The 16,763-nt window shown below is 43.5% G+C and overlaps 1 protein-coding gene across 1 annotated transcript in view; it reads right to left on the reverse strand.

The window, feature by feature from the left end:
- mctp1b (multiple C2 domains, transmembrane 1b) overlaps window positions 1-15,681 on the reverse strand; it is a 49,415-nt gene extending 33,734 nt beyond the window's left edge. Inside the window, exon 1 of the mRNA XM_077243594.1 lies at window positions 15,033-15,681. Coding sequence (XP_077099709.1) covers window positions 15,033-15,491 — 459 coding nt within the window. The 5' untranslated portion in view covers window positions 15,492-15,681. The remainder of the gene's footprint in view (window positions 1-15,032) is intronic.
- Between the last annotated feature and the right edge of the window lie 1,082 nt (window positions 15,682-16,763).

Genomic DNA, 16,763 nt, shown 5'->3' on the forward strand with positions numbered 1-16,763 from the left:
TGGGCTGGCAAGACCTTTGGTCAATGGAAGAGAGTAGGATCAGTTTCCTTATCTGGTCAACATATGATGTTCTCCCATCACCACAGAACCTAAACCTCTGGGTAGGAGAGGATCCCTCTTGTCCTTTGTGTTCATCACCTGCCACATTAAGGCACATTTTGACAGGATGTAAGGTGGCTCTTAGCCAAGGTCGGTTTACTTGGCGCCATGACCAAGTACTCCGATGTTTGGCTTTAGCATTGGAAGACAAGCGTAACATGACCAATAAGTTGCCACCTGTTCTAGCAAAACATTACACAAAGAAGACAATATTCCTCCGCCCAGGCGAGCAACCACCAAGAAAAGGTGTTAAAACCAATTCTCGCTCAGGACAACTGGAAGCTGCTAGGGACTGGAAAATACTGGCTGATCTTGATCAACGGCTTATTTTTCCACCTGAGATTGCCACCACTAACCTCCGACCAGATATTGTTTTCTGGTCTGGATCAGCACACATTGTTCGACTGATAGAGTTAACAGTGCCATGGAAGGATGCTGTAGATGACAGAGAGGAGCAGCAACTGGCTGTGGTTGAGACGGAAAGAGTCTGGCTGGCTGTGTACTGGCCGCCATGCTACGGTTTAGAAAAATTCTTGATAATTTGATGAGTCTGTTGGTTTATTTGTATAGTTTGCATAGTAATTACAGTTATTATGTTCCTGTATATTTTGCGTGAATGAGGATTGGTGTTTGGACAGATATTGTGTTTTGCGGTAGTATGCCATACGAAACGTCCTGGTTACAGTAGGCAACCCACCGTTCCCTGAAGGAGGGAACGGAGGACGTAGTCGACGGTCGACTGAATGGGGATCTCGCTAGAGAGCCTATCCTCTTCGAGTACTATTGAACGATCCAATGTAATTGGCGTGCGTAATTCCCATCACACACTCCGCCCCCGCGGCGTGGGTATGAAATACGGAAGTGTATGCACGCACTAGTTGCTTTTCGCTGAGGAGCCGAGATAACCCGGGGTCAGCGGTGGTCCAGCGGTAGTGGCAAGGGGACTACGTCCTCCGTTCCCTCCTTCAGGGAACGGTGGGTTGCATACGCAACCAGGATGTTCCCTTTCAGTCGATAACGTCAGACGTAGTCGACGGTCGGCTGAATGGGGATAAAAGCCTCCTGATGCCCCCGCAAATTTAAGGCGGGGAAGGACAGGGCTTGGGCCAGGGAAGTCACTGCTGTTCCTACAGGACCACTGGGAAAGCGTTCCCCATACATTGGAAGGAAGGGACGCTGCGGAAGCCATATCCAACCCAGAGGGAGGTAACGTGGAAAATACACATATGAACTGGGCGGACACCAGGCAGTCTAACATATGGAATGTCACTGGGGTGGCTCCAGCCTAAGAAGGGGGGAGACACACCGGACAGTGACGGCAGAGAGACTCTGCCGAGGGAAGACACGGGCTCACCGCAGGGAGCCGTATCGTGGAAGAATACACATATGGGGTCGCCGTAGGGACAGCAACATATGGACCCAGCCTAACACAGGTTCCACACTGCTTACGAGTGGTAGGCCTAACACCAGACGTTCCGCACGTCCGACGTCGGAGGGGTGTGGAGGAACTCAACAGGGTTCAATTTTAAGGGAACTCAACTGGAGTAGAAAGGCGCACGTATCCAGTCCATAGGAGGGGAATGGTGCAGCAAGCCGACACTTGAACCGGGCTCACGGTGAAACTGGCTTCATGAGAAGGGACCCCACGGGAAGCAGCGGTTCAACTAGGTGTCGTCCAGCCCCCAACTCTAGAATCTGTTTTAGCAAAGCATATCGTCAACGCCCAGGCAGAGCACTTTACACTCATCATAGAGGAGCTGAACACCTAAGTGGACATGTTGCATCTCGGATTTTTTCCGAAATGAAGGCAAGCACTAATGCGACTTTGCATGGAAACAGCCTTCCCTCTCTGCTGAATTCCAACAGATATTTGTAGAGCTGGTCTGAGGTCTATGGCTTGCGTTCTGTACACGTCCAAGCGAACGGACAGAGAAGCCAGGGCTGGATCTGCCTCCTCCAGGGCAGCGCTTGCAGGCTCACCACCTGCTCCTATTACGGGAAAGGTAGGAACCTTGGGCACAATCCGAGCCGGGGTCTCAGCTTGTGAGAGTTAGCCGGCCCAGACTCCAGGCACAATACGTTGACCGAAAGCAAGCAAGTCCCTACCCTCTAGTAGAGACCACGCGAGCAGGAGAACTGATATAACAGAATTTTTAACTCACTGCCTGCAGTGGCTCAGGGGCGGTCTCTGCAGTGCATCGCACCAGGGACAAGGCCCAAGAGGATAAAGAGGGACGCAAGGATTTACAAGACCTTGCTCCTCAGGAACCAGATGATCAGAACGTGCTTCTGCACACTTCTGCAACACGATGAGCGTCGTTTAAACAATGAGGCACCATCATTTTGAGGGTGAAGGAAAACAGCCTACTCCAACCCATTTTGCAGGAAAGAGAGCACTGAAGTGATCGAAAAGCTTTCAGGATCTCCTCTGGAGAGAAGACTCACTCAACGACTAGGTTCCACTTCTAAAGGCGTAAGCATGCTACCCATTTTAAGGGGGTGCTCGCAGAAGTGATGGTAACTATCACATGCCTGTGATAGCCACCTGAACCTCCGCGTTCAGATGTAAGACCGCCCGGAATCTCCGGGGGAAGAACGCGTGTGCCATCGTGCCCCGTCCCTGAAAGAGTTTTCAGGGGAAGTCAGGAAGGCTGTCGATGGGAACCAGGTCTAGTTGGGCCAATAAGGGGCAACTATGAAGACCTGTTCCTCTCCTGACTTGGCACATAGGTGCAAGCGACGGGCGCAAAAAGACAGGAGCATTGCTCAACACAACATGTAAAGATCACTGGGCTTCAGGAGCATTTTCTGCTCAGCACTTGAGTGTGATAAGTTCACTGAGCTTCAGGAGCATTCCTGCTCAACACCTGAGTGTGATAAACTCACTGAGCTTCAGGAGCATTTCTGCTCAACACTTGAGTGCTATGAACTTCACTGAGCAACAGGAGCATTTCTGCTCAGCACTGCGTGTGATGAATTCGCTGGGCTACAGGAGCATTTCTGCTCAACTCCTGAGTGTGATGAACTCACTGAGCTACAGGAGCATTGCTGCTCAACACCTGAGTGCGACGAACTTCCCTGAGTTTCAGGAGCATTTCTGCTCAACATGAAGTGTGATGAATTGACTGACTTGAGCAGGCGCGAGGCGACCATGAGTCGCAGTCGCTTTTAGAAGGCTCACTGGGGTTAAACGCATTTCTGCGGGCCCCTGGGGCAGCTGAGAGCCAGTGTTTATCCAAGGGTAGTCCGCTCGGTTTATACAAACACTGGCAGGAAGACGAAACCGGAGGGGCAACTGAGCGGCCCCGGAATGGTCATGACCCAGCTGGACCCAGGGGATGGAGTCTCCACTTGCCCTGGCTATAACTGTCGTGAGGCTCGATGGCGGCACGATTGAGTAGAGCGGGAAGAGTGGAACAAAGCGTCCTCAGAAGCTTCTGACTCCAAGGAGGAGGTGACGGGTGAGTTGTGACATGCAAGGGAAGCTTGCGCAACGGTCGCAATGTCTAACAACTCGAGGCACGAATGCCCGTGTAGTCGAGGGTCGCCCCGGCCCCCGTTAAAACACGTTAAAACCTTTGTACATGGCCCCTCTGTTGAAGAGGGTTTGGCAGCAGACCGGGATGAACTATAGTCACACAGGGTGAGCTGCTCTTCCACGATCTCCTCGGGACTCGATCATGAAGCTAGCGCTGAAGCGGCCACATATGGAGGAAGCCAAAGGCTGTAAATACCATATACCCCAGGAGCCTCTGAAAGTTCTTTCAGTGGGACCCTTTCTCACTTCAAACACCAGCTGAACAAATTCTCATTGGAGAGACGTGTTAGACCGAGTCCATCTCCAAAACTGAAAAAGAGATACTCAGCCCGTGGGCGAGATTACTCTCTTCCAGTTGACCTGAAGACCCAACGGGCTCTGGAGCACTCGAGGGGAAGGACACTGTACTGATACTCCACCCTTACACATGCAACACACAGGATGGCCTGCGGTGCGGAAGGTAGATATCTGAAGCACATGTCTTTCAGGTCTGAGCTGCAGACCGATCTTGGGCCAAGATGGTCACGACCCACCACCTAGTAGCACGAAGAACGAGTTTACAACTGGCCTTCGTACCGGCTGGAGGAGCGCCTATATCAAATCCTTCGCCATCAGGATAAGATAAGCACAAACAAGTCAGGAGCACTGCTCAACACTCGGTGTGATGAATATCACTGAATTTTCAGGAGCACGTCTGCTCAACACCTAATGTGATGATTATCACTGACTTGAGCGGGGTAGCCGAGCCTGAGGTGGGGCAGCAAAGTAGAGAGAGTGGTGTTAGTGTGCTGTGCAAAACTTACCTGTCTCCACAAGCGGCAGGGGGCGCGTGAGAAGGTGGATGACCGGGTCCTCGAACGCACCAAGTTGCCTGCTGGCGACCAAGGGGGAGCTGAGGGGTGTAAGGCTATACAGGGTCACACCCGCCAGACTGGCCCTCTTGGGACCCAGGAACAGATGAAATTGCTCTCTCTTTGAAGTGTCGGTACCGCTTGCTCCGCTTTTTTTTTTTTTTTAGGGAGCCAGCGGCGGAACAGACACACACAAACAAAAGGCTCCACCCGGCCCTCACCCGGGGGGAGGGAGTGATCGTGCCACTCCAAGAGCATCTCATCCATTCCTGGGCGGCCCGCTCCGGAATGCTTTCGCTGTCGCTTGCCACCTGGCTTGGCAGCGCCTGGAGCGGGCTGGGCGTCTCTACTGCGGCTGGCTCCATACTGAGGCCTGGGTGGAGGCTGCTGCGGAGGCCCAGCAGGAGCGGCGGCAGGGGAACGCCCACGGCGACGAGCAGGCGGAGGAGCTGCCACCGGCGGCAGGTGGAGGCAGCAGCTGGCCACCGGGGCAGGATGTGCCGAATGACCTCCGTCTGCGCTTGAGCGGCAGAGAACTGTTGGATGCAGTTCTCCACTGCGTCGCCGACCAGCCCAACCTGGGGAATTGGGGAGACCAGGAACCGAACCGAGTCTCGCCCTCAACACTGCGACAGTCATGTTCCCACAGTGAAAACATGAGCTGTCCACAAAAGCTGTCTCAGCGTGCTGTAAGCCCAAACACGTGACACAACAGTTGTGACCATCAGAGAGAGACAGGGAACGACCGCACCCAGAAACGCACGGGCGGAATGACATCTTGAAAAAGACGCAAACGCACCCGTGTTGCCACTGACCGTTGCCACTGACCGGAAAATAGGACCGTCACCAGTGCCGGAGCACACAGGGGAATGACCGCGGCAACACTGAACAGAGAACTGAAACAGTGAAGCACTCACTTTTCCGCCCTCTAACCAGCCATCAACACACACAAACATTTAGAAATTTGTTGCTGTTAAAACAGCAGTTGAGAGCTCAAAGCTCGCGATCACCGCTGCACTCGCGCTGTAGAACACCAGCACTGGGAGAGTCTTCCTGAAGAACACTGACACACTCGCTCGTTGTAGACAACAGCACTCTCAGAGACATCAAACGATCGGCTCCGAAGCGAAAGGCAACTAGTGCGTGCATCCACTTCCGTATTTATACCCGTGCCGCGGGGGCGGAGTGTGTGATGCGAATCACGCACGCCAATTACATTGGCTCGTTCAATAGTACTCGAAGAGGATAGGCTCTCTAGCGAGATCCCCATTCAGTCGACCGTCGACTACGTCTGACGTTATCGACTGAAAGGGAACCGTTGCCACTGACCGCTTTAACGTAGGCAGTGGGGCTCGACAGCCTTAGTCAAACGGGTTGGCGCGTATGTTCGGGTTGTGGAGAGGTTGTGAGAGATTGTGGTTAGGTCAAAGGAGCAGTCTCAGCAGCAGGAGGGATGTAAAGGTCAGTAAGCTGGGCTGAGTTGAGTGGGGGATGGAGGGGGGTGACCCTGGGATGCCAGAGTCACTGTCGAGCCCTCTTGAGGTGTCGTGGGCTAGTCGACGAAACACTGAGGATGGAAGGTGCCCACTTGAGGACCCTAGAGATGTCCCCTACTCTGCTCAATCCAGGTGGTTGTCATGAGGGGACCGCACTGTGGTTGCAGCCGTTGTGGGTGCAAATACTATTAACACCAGGCAGAAGGAGATTCACATCACCATTTGGAAAGAAGCGTAAATGGATGGAGAAGCATAGGTTACTGTAAAGCTACGTCTTAGTTGGTGCTTATCTTGGCGAAAGCAGAGTACAAATCCGCATGAAGTTTTAACATCTACTCTCGTGTAATGGAAATCAAGTGTGAGCACACCCTTATAGCTGTTTGCTGTCAGTGGCTATATTTGTGAAGGAAGTGAAGCACTGCGTGTGTGTGATGTCAACACATCAGAATAAGTAATGTGTTGTTATGTAGCCTATAATGGTTTGGTCTGAAAAATTGTGGATTCATAAACTATTATTATTGTGTCCTTGAAGACACCAACTTGAAAACCAAAGTCATCTAAAAAAGCCATATCAAAGGAAAACAGTGTTATTTTTTAAATGCAAGTAGATACAGGGAAAATAAAAGAGCAAGAAACCTTGACCATTATAAGTAGAAAAAATGAAATGCCACTAAAACTGTAGAATATAGCAAAGGTTTTGGGGGCTAGGGGATCTGTGGAAAAAGTGTTAAATAATTTTTATAAATAAATGTCTAAATATCTAAATTGAAAAAACGCTTGAATATAGTGTTCTGGATGTGTTCTATGTGGTTGCTAAGGTGTTGCTTGGATGTTCTATGTGGTAACTAAGATGTTGTTAGGGTAGTTGTTTACTGGCCCAGGTCAAAAGTGTCCACCTACAAGTCTCTGTGATATTCTGGTCTATCACCCTTCAATAAGTCATCAAGTAAAAACCGCAGGTCTAATTATTTAGAAAAGTATTAGCACACCTCAACAACCTCAACAAGCCTCTTCCTCTTCCTCAATGATTTGAGGCTAAATTCATGTCTGTAGCACAAATGGTGCGGAACGAGTTACGTGGCAAAGTATAGTATTTTAGGTCTTTAAAAAAACAAAGCACCACTAATTATGTCACATCTACACACAGGCACTATTTGACAAGCGCTACACACAATGAAAAGTTCCCCTTCCCCTTTTTGCCCTTGAGCAAGTGATGAGGTGAAAACACATTTCTGTCACACACTAAATGTGTTTGCAGTGTCAGCTGAAAGCAGGTGATTTGCATGGCTGGCCTTCAGGGCGTATTTAACATCCTGTTTAGTGACAGGATTGTCAAAAATAAGGATATAGAATATTTTTATTACATGGGAATTCCCTTAACAACATCCTGGTACCATGTTTGTGACGATAAGGATGTTCTGATGGCTAATTTAAATGTATAAATCCAATATTTATCTTCCTGCATTTCAAAAGACAACAATATCTGGGATAACATCTCAATATTTCTGCTCCACTACCATCAACAAACAGAATTCTAGATAATGAATGACATATTTTGTCTCCTCATCTGCTGATTGGTCAGTCAAACAGTCCTGTGCCAAACTCACACCTGAAAATCGAATTATATTGATTTCACCAATAGATGCATGATTTGGGTAAAAAGAATCTTACTGGGATTTTTCAGATAAAATTATTTTTTTTATTTTGAACCGCAGGTAGACATTAAAGCAATGTATAATATTTCTGAGGATCTATTGACAGAAATGCAATATAAGATCCATAACTATGTTTTCAATGGTGTATAAAGACCTTCCATTATGAACCATTATGTTTTTATACCTTAGAATGAGACATTTATATCTCCATAACCGGGGGCTCCCCCTTCTGTGGAGGTCGACATATTGTCTCGTCATGTTTCTACCATTGCCGACAAGGCTTCATTTGTCCATTATCTATTTATAAAGAAACACAAAAATGTATAAAAGGCTCCATTACTTTGTATCTTACGTTATGGCCCCGTAGAAGCCGTTTTTGTAAAAATAGGCTAACGATTGCGTCATAACCACGCGACTTTCTGTCGCACAATAGAGACATTACCGTATAGACAGGAGGAGAAGCTCGCAGGCAATCTTTTACTGTCTATGAGGCAATTCGGGGGGACATAGAGGCAGAAAGTCAAGGGAGAAGTCCATAGATAGTCCATAAAAGCAACGGGACAAAATATTTCAACAACGTTTTTGAGGAATTAGGTGATTCAGATTTGTCTTGGCACAGCTACTAGAAGATTTACAACTGTCAGACTGTCGTCAATCTCAGTTTGAGCCTGCGCAGTCGCTCAGCCGTCAGGCAGGAAGTGCAATAATCGGGTTTCAGTCTTCTCCGCTGAAATCAATGGGGTCGCTGTGTCCATTTCTTTTACTGTCTATGTAAAAATCACACACTGCACCTTTAAAGACCAGATTTACTAACAACTTGCACCAGTGCAAACACTCTTTTGCCGTTAAAAAACTACTGTCCGGATTTACTAAATACATGCAGTGAAAAACTAGCGTTATTTTTGCCGCTGACCTTATAGGAGTTTCCATTTTAGACGCAAAGTTTATAGGAGGAGAGTATTTAAATGAATCATGTAAGATGATTCACGTCACGAATGTTTGCGCTTGTCAATTTACTGGCATTTGCGCCATTATTTATCGCCCAAAAAAAGCATGTCTTAAACCAGACACTAATTTGCGCTGGTCTTGATAGATTGTGTTGGTCATTATGGAAATGATCCAGCTATGTCTGTGTTCTTTAATTTGACCGATTTAGTAAATCTGGCCTTAAAGCTTCTCTTTTGTTGACAGCAGTTGGTTTATAAGCGCTTCTCATTACAAGTTTGTGAAGATGGTTGGTGCGTGTTGTCTTCCCAGATGCATGCTAAGTGAGCCAAACTAAACGCACACTAAAAACACCAGATCATGAACTGCTTGAGTGTAAAAGAACACAGTGCCACACTTCGCTCTGAAAAACGCAGTGTGTTTATTTATTTAAGGAAATCGCAGCCTTTACAATTCGATAATTACACTAAGCCATGTCAGGATTTAATTTTGATTTTAAGTAATCGTTCAGCCCTAGTTCCATCCCTCTCCTATAAGATCTGTCTAAGATTATTTACTGAGTATCTTTGTAAGAAAAGAAACCTGTTGTTTCATCTCCGCTATGAGGTAATTACAAGAGCAGATCTCCTAAGGAGAAAGACACTGAAATGAAAAATGGTGCCAGCCAATAAAACACATCAACCGCTGCACTCAAAATCTTCTTTGAGGTTTGTACAAGCTCGTGTTGATTGTGCCTATGTATCAAAATCTCATAATAAGATCCCTTTTTCTCCATAAAGTAAAAACAGTGTGAGCGTGACAGCCCAAACACAAGTTATTTTCATAATTAAGACACAAACTGTCTTTTTGTACTTAACGCAGGGCTCGACATAAGCAATGGCCCGATGGCCCGGGGCCAGTAAAAGAGTATGTCGGGCTAGTTGATTGGCCAGTCACTGGCCCGCGATACAGTAGTTTGATACGAGCACATCTGAAAAATAGCGGAGGACGCAGTGTGAGCTCCAGCAGTGAAAGAACATAATATAAGCTTGTGTCATGTTTAGGACAAATTGTACTAAGCGCTTCAAAATAGCTGGTAAGATATAACGTTAGTTAACAAGTTTAAAGCAGCTTGCATTGTCAGATACTCTGATAGGCCTACTGTTGCTGACTGACAGATTTAATACTTGCGCTGTTTAATGCGTTTGAGACGTGGTGCTTTCCTCCGTGCTTAACTTACATTTCACAGGTATATTCTCCATCTGTAAATATTAGAAAGTCAAACAAATATGTCCATTTCACTGTCAGGAGAGGACGAGCTTCTGCAAGTGAATCTCCGCTAATATTCAAGCTTCCGTTAATGAGCGCCGCCGCGCGAATGCGCGCCAAACAGACGAGCACAATACAGAATAGTAGCGCAATAATTCTGACTAAAATAAACATACTGCTAAAATATTTGTTGTTGGAGACAATACATGTGCCATATGTGGAATTTTAAAATCTACAAGTATGTTTTTATGAAAGTGACCATTATAATGGGGTAATCAAATGCAAACTAATATAGGCCTAATTAGTTTGTGCTTTTGTTTTTATTTTCATTTTTAGTTTAGCCTTTAGTAATTTTAAAAACAAAAGCAATATTTTTGTTTTTAGATTGTAATGTTACAATGTTAAAATGTAATGTGATTTTAACCACCTTTTTGCACATAATATATTGCATAGCCTACATTACATTCCCTATGTTTGTTTATCCTTCAATATCAACATTGTTTGGATATCATTGAGCAGGATGTGAAATATATATATTTTTTTTTAATAAATACAGATTTTCTTTATTCAAATAGAAACGTAGAAAGTAGGCTACCGAATATACAGTATTTATCGTATATCGCCAATTAACCAAAAAATACCGAGATATAATTTTTTTTGGCCATATCGCCCAGCTCTAATTCCTAGTGTCATGGAAAACACAGTACACCTGGGTGGAGAAAGGTGATGAGGGCATGTACTCTTTCGTTTGCCGGAAATGTCCAACAAAAGCCGACCGAGCCGTTATGCAAAATGCATAATTCGTGTTCGCTTCAGTCTTGTTATAGAATCAGATTCAGCACGTTCTTCATTTTTTCTTCATTGACAGATTTTTTAAGTGATAAATGTTAAACGAATGACAAAAATAATCAGGCAAACTAATATACTTTTGTCTAATTTCGCCATTTTTAAGTGAAAATAGGCCTATGTAACGTTAATCATCACTCATGTAATGTAATTAGTTTACTGTCATTGTGAGGGGACAAGAAAAATGAATCCTGAAGTATACAATAAATACAGTTTAATGGAAAAGTGCTTTTCCTTATATTTCTTATATTTCTTTCAGGGCAAGTAAAAATGTAGAAGGGGCCAGCAAAATGCTGATCTACTGGCCCTGGGGGCCAGTGGAGACTTTTTTTTATGTTGAGCCCTGACTTAACAGTAACGATTTGGAGCAACAAAGCAACCAGAAATCGTTCAAAATGAGTGACAGCGTCCGTCCTTTATGCAAATCTGCATTAGTGCAATGGGATACGGATACAGTTGGATATTAGTAGCCTATGTAGTCATGATGATTGAACTTAGGCAAGAGAAAATGTTTCAGAATAACAACGGCAAGGGGATTAACCGGAAGATGAAGCGGTTGGCACTATGGTGGTAAAAATTACAGAGCCACTTCCTGTTTGAAAAGCAGCCTTTAAACATGGAAAGTATGGGTCCATTATTGGGGCCTCAGAGGATGTGTGCAAAATGCACTTGTATGAGGTGTTGTAAGGCAAGAAACATGATCAGTTTTATGTTGTTCCATGCATGTCTGATATGTAGCATTTAGGCCCTGAGCAGTCAGACACTATCATGTCAGTGAACGTTAACTGTTTATAAAAAAGTTGTGGATATGATTCTCAACCAACCCACTGTCTCATACTAACCTTAAAGTGGCGAAACAACTGTATGAGATTAATGTCCTAAGAACAATATAGTTAGAAAATGGTTCGAGTTCATAGAAATTGCTCAAATTATTTTGGACAAATGATTGTAAAAAAAGTATTATTAATATATAAAATATAAAAATAAAAAGAATATCTTAAAAACTAAGGAATTTTTTTATATATATATATATATATATATATATATATATATATATATATATATATATATATATATATATATATTTATAAATAATCAGTTCATTAAATTCATATTCAGATTTACCTCATGTTTTTTTCAAGGTAATTTTCTACTACCAGGTTTTCCATGACTGTAGAAACCTTGCAGCTCAGCATAACTGCAATTCCCACATACCATGAATTTACACAGTTAAAGAAACTTAGCGAGTGTCAACATGCTAAAATTCACTCCTACGAGTGACGGGAATTGTAGAGGAGTTGATCCAAGTAGCTTGTCTCAGTTGCCAGATCTGGAGTCACAGAGAGATGGCAAAGTGCCACTAATACGAAACAGATTTCTTTAAAAAAAAACATGATGCTGTCTTTCAAACCTCCTAGAACACTTTCCTCGGAAATCTAACCACAAAGAAAGCTCAGGCACCTCCATACCAAGACTGTTTGACAAGTCCAGACATGTAATGGAGTAAAGAGAGAGCCTATATGGTCCAGAGGAACTCAGTTTTTCAGTTGTTTGACTCTGATCTCAGCTGCACTGTTGGTGGCTGTTAAGCCAGTGATGTAATGGATTGGGAAGGACATACAGAAAATTTAATGTATACCAAACTTCAATGACTAGCCAAACTTTATAGCTCAGAGGTTTCTTGTTTATAGCTCAGGACAGGATTTTTCAATTATGTAAATATTTAAAGGGATAGATCACCCAAAAATGAAATTTCTGTCAACATTTACACACCTCCATGTCATTCCAAACCGACTTTCTTGTAACACTTTAGCGATATTCCACTTCAGACATTCTACTAACTGTATAAGTAACTTTACAACTACATGTCAATATAAGGCCATGTTTACACCTGGTATTAAGAAACGTTTTGGTCGATCGCATGATTCGCCAACAGACATTCTTTACTGACTAAGTATCTTTGTAAGTACATTTCAACTTATTCTACTAACCCTAACCTAACCGTCTAATACTACTCCAATGATATTTAGTTGACATGTAGTTGCAAATTTACTTAGTAGAATGTCTAAAGTGGACTAAGTGGAATCGACTTTCTTTCTTCTAAGGCACAAAGCAGATGTTTTGAAGAACACGTCCTGCAGAACAGAGAAATTACTAAGTTTGGAACGACCAGAGTTTGAGCTAATTTTAATTTTTGGGTGAACTATCCCTTTAAGCAAACTTTCTTCTGTTTTCAATTATGTCTAGCAGTGGGAGAACAAAATCTACAAACGTTCTTTAATCTGTATTTGCTGATCTTAAACTCTGATGCACATTAGACCACCAATAGACCACCAATAAAAAGAAAATAACCAATGCAATTCAGTTCTGCAGCTGGAGAGAGTCGACAACCTAAACCTCACTGTTTGGCTTCAAGCCTGAGTTAATGTGTCTTAAACTTTTAGGCACTTCTTGCAAACTAGCTTGGCAAACACCCTCAGGCAGCTAACTATACAGGGCCAACATAACTTAAACTAACAGTTTGTAGAAAAAAAACTCAACATCATTCTTCTTGCAAACCAGCTTGGCAAACACCCTCAGGCAACTAACTACACAGTGCCAACATAACTTGACGTTTGGCAACATCATGGCCAAACTTCACAGGTTTTTAAAGAAAATCATCATTAATCATTTAGTAGACGCTTTTATCTAAAGCAACTTATAAATGAGGAGAACAATAGAAGCATTCAATCCAACAATAGTCCAACAAAATGCAAGTGCTGTGACTAGTCCCAGCTAGTATAGCACAGTACAGGTAGCTATTTATTTTTATATTTTTGTGGAAAAAAAGCTGACTATTTTAGTAGTTCTAAAGAATTACAAGCTCGTTCTTGTGTGGATGGGAATCTGAAATGAGTTTGACTATGCAAAGACATCACTTTGCATGTACAGATGTCAAAATGGACATGCACAGAAACACCTGATTCAGGTGTGCATAAAATCAAATGTTAAAAATGTGTATGTAACAAGGTATGCTGATAAGGGAAGAAAGAGGCCGGAACCGGCGAAAGTTCAACTGCGATTCCAAAATAAATAAACACAAAATGAAAGTAGAAGAATGGCAGCCCCTTAAAACATAAATGTCCAGGTCTGGTCCTCTCTTGTCCTTCACTGTCGCTCCTGTGAGAGATCCTTGCCACGGTGTGCCCTAAGGGCAAGGATATACACAAGTATGCATGCAACAAAGTGATTGTCTGAGCATTCCAGGAGTTCTGAATTGACACCAGATTTGGACTTGCAATGTAAAAAATAAAGTAGTACTAGTGTCAAAATCGTTCTGTTTTTTCTTGATTGTATTCAAAGTTGGACGTTGGATTCAGCAAAAGTGGGACATCGGGTAAGGTGAGGCAAATAGTCAATTGCCCTTTAAATCCAATCTGAAAATGTATCTCTGACATCATCATGGTGGATGAGATCAAGCTTTAACATCTAACTGATTTTAGCCAATGTGTTACCCTGGTTTTACATGGTGTCTAGCTGAACCATGCCAGTCAAGCTGAGGTGGACGAGATTAACCTGCACACCTTGATCAAGTTAGTTAGGAGTGTCAGATCACCTTGAGCCTGAAACAAAACAGCTACCAGGTTACAAAAACAGTTTAAACTAATATGACGTTTCCGACAGAAGCCTGACTGTAATTTGTTACTTTCTATAAACAGAAATTCATTTATTGTATTTCAATAAACTGCAATTGATTTGTTTAGCTGGAAACAAGAATGTTTATGTGAGAGTTAGTACATGTTTGTGCACCTCAGGGTTTTTCGTGCGGAAAGCATGTGGACGGTGTTTACATGTGCACATACACTAAGATAGCTGGTTTGGCTGAGGAATAGTGCCAGAAAAATAGTCCTATGGGATAACCCCACAGAAAAATAGACCCCCTATTATATATTATATAGCCCCCCAACATATTTTCAAATAGCCTCATTCATTGTTTCACTTTTACTGATGACCTTAAAAGTTAAAGTCAATCACTGTCAAATAGGAATTATATTAAATATGATTTGAATACATTTACATTTAGGAGGGCTGTCAGCTGTGGCATCAGAAATACCTGAAGGCTCAGTTATCCATAGTACATTTACCAAAAATCTGTTCCACTTTTGAATACTCACTTTATAAAAAAAAAATATATATATATATATATATATATTTATATTTATATATATATAATGATTTCTAAAACATCTGCAAATGTAATGTAGACATACTAGCTGTCAAGTTGTATAGGATCCAATAAAAAACGAAACGAAAAACTGCATCCAACACTTATTACTGCATTGCAATGACCAAAATCTTTTTTGAAAAATCTTACCACACTTTTTTTGACCTGTTCTTTACCATCCATCCCAGCATCATCAATGCATGTGGTCCCTTGCTGAGCAGGTTTATGTTGAGACTGCACCAATTGGGAGAGTGACGGTTTGGAGCTGACGGTTCTTTTCAGCATCTGGATCTCCGCACCGAGCGACGCTGCTGCTTCTGCCGCCTCACCGTCACTCTGCTCCGGCGTGCCGCTGCGCGTCCTCCCGCTGTCACCGCCTTCCAGAGCTGTCGCTGCGCTGGGCAGATTGGGTTGTGACGAAGACATCGCTCGGTCCAAACGATTTGTTCGTTTCTTTTTAAATATCCAAAACCCACTTTCTTGCTTTCTGTCCTTTTTGCCCAGTTTGGGGCTGCCAGTGAGTTTGGCTTTCCCGTGGAAGGATTTCCACACGCCCCGCTGATGCTGATGGGATGGAGAAACATCATCCATGTCCAGTTTCCCTTCCATATGATCTCTCTGCAGTCTGCTGCTGTGTCCCAGTCAGATGTTTCTGTCAGGTTAATGTTTAAAACATGCAAACCAATGCAAATGGCATTTACTTCAGTGTTGTGCTCAACAGCACATGTTTGATGCGGAAGTAGAGTGATGGACAGGCAAGTTCCTCTAGTCTACACTACATCTGCAAACCATATGTTTCATAAAACAAGACAGTCCCCCAGCCTGTAGCCCTCATCCACGCCCAGTATTTTAAAAATGGTTGCAGTTACCCATACTTCATACTGTAGGCTAGGTCTCATGCATGCGGTGTTTCTGCCCGCCGAGCTTTTATGTAGCCTACATGCAATTCTCCTTCTACGTCGTGGTATATGTTAATCTGATAAGACGTAATCAAAGAATGTTCAAATAATTTGCAAATGTGTACGTTTTTACCACAAGATAAACTTTGCACATTGACTGGCACATTTTACGCACAGTTTACTTGCACACCTTGGTGGATTGTGTTTTTGAACTAGACCTTGAAGAAAAGCGTTCTCTACTCTCGTTCACAATCAATTCAAAGCCAGCCTTCAAAGACTGATTGAAGCTTGAACCAATAGCGTTCGACTGCGAGCAGTGGAAGGAATATTTGATTGGTTGGAACTACTGAACGAATACGCCCTCTTTGCTGGGTTTCTAAACGCGTTCGTGTTTCGTGAATGAACTAATGAATGGCCTACGTTCGTGGGGATTTTTTGCTAGTTAACAAGAGGAATGGGAAATTATAGGCAAAGTTTGCTTTGTTGTAATTTGTGAGGGAAATTCGTGTGATGTTGAAAAATCTTTCTGGAGTTTCTTAGTAGATTTGGAGACAGTTGTTTTACTCGACGACTTGGAGTAAACTCGACGTGTTTTCTTGTCTCAATGAACGAATCTTTCGAAAGATTCGAGTCACTGGGAGACCCCACCTCTTGCACATAAACATTTTAGTTTCAACATACTTTAAATTATACTTTCAAATTAATATATTTGACTACCATGAAACGTGAATTTGGAAAAATAGCATTTAAGACTGGAAAACTAGTTAGGGAACGAAATTAACATATTGAACTCAACTCCCCCTCGTGCACTATCGAGACGAAGGCCTCACCTCCCTCATCCTAATCTACATTTCTCCCCCTCATTCTTCAGAGATTACCCAAACTCACCCAAGAATCTAAATGTGAATGATTATCATCGAGTAGGCCTAGGCTATTACATGTTTAGTATCATTCGAAATGTCTCAGTGCGACTGGTACAAAT

Source organism: Siphateles boraxobius, unplaced genomic scaffold (genome assembly GCF_051911475.1).
Source record: "Siphateles boraxobius isolate OS27281-9 unplaced genomic scaffold, OSU_SipBor_1 25, whole genome shotgun sequence".
NCBI classification, from domain to species: Eukaryota; Metazoa; Chordata; class Actinopteri; order Cypriniformes; family Leuciscidae; genus Siphateles; species Siphateles boraxobius.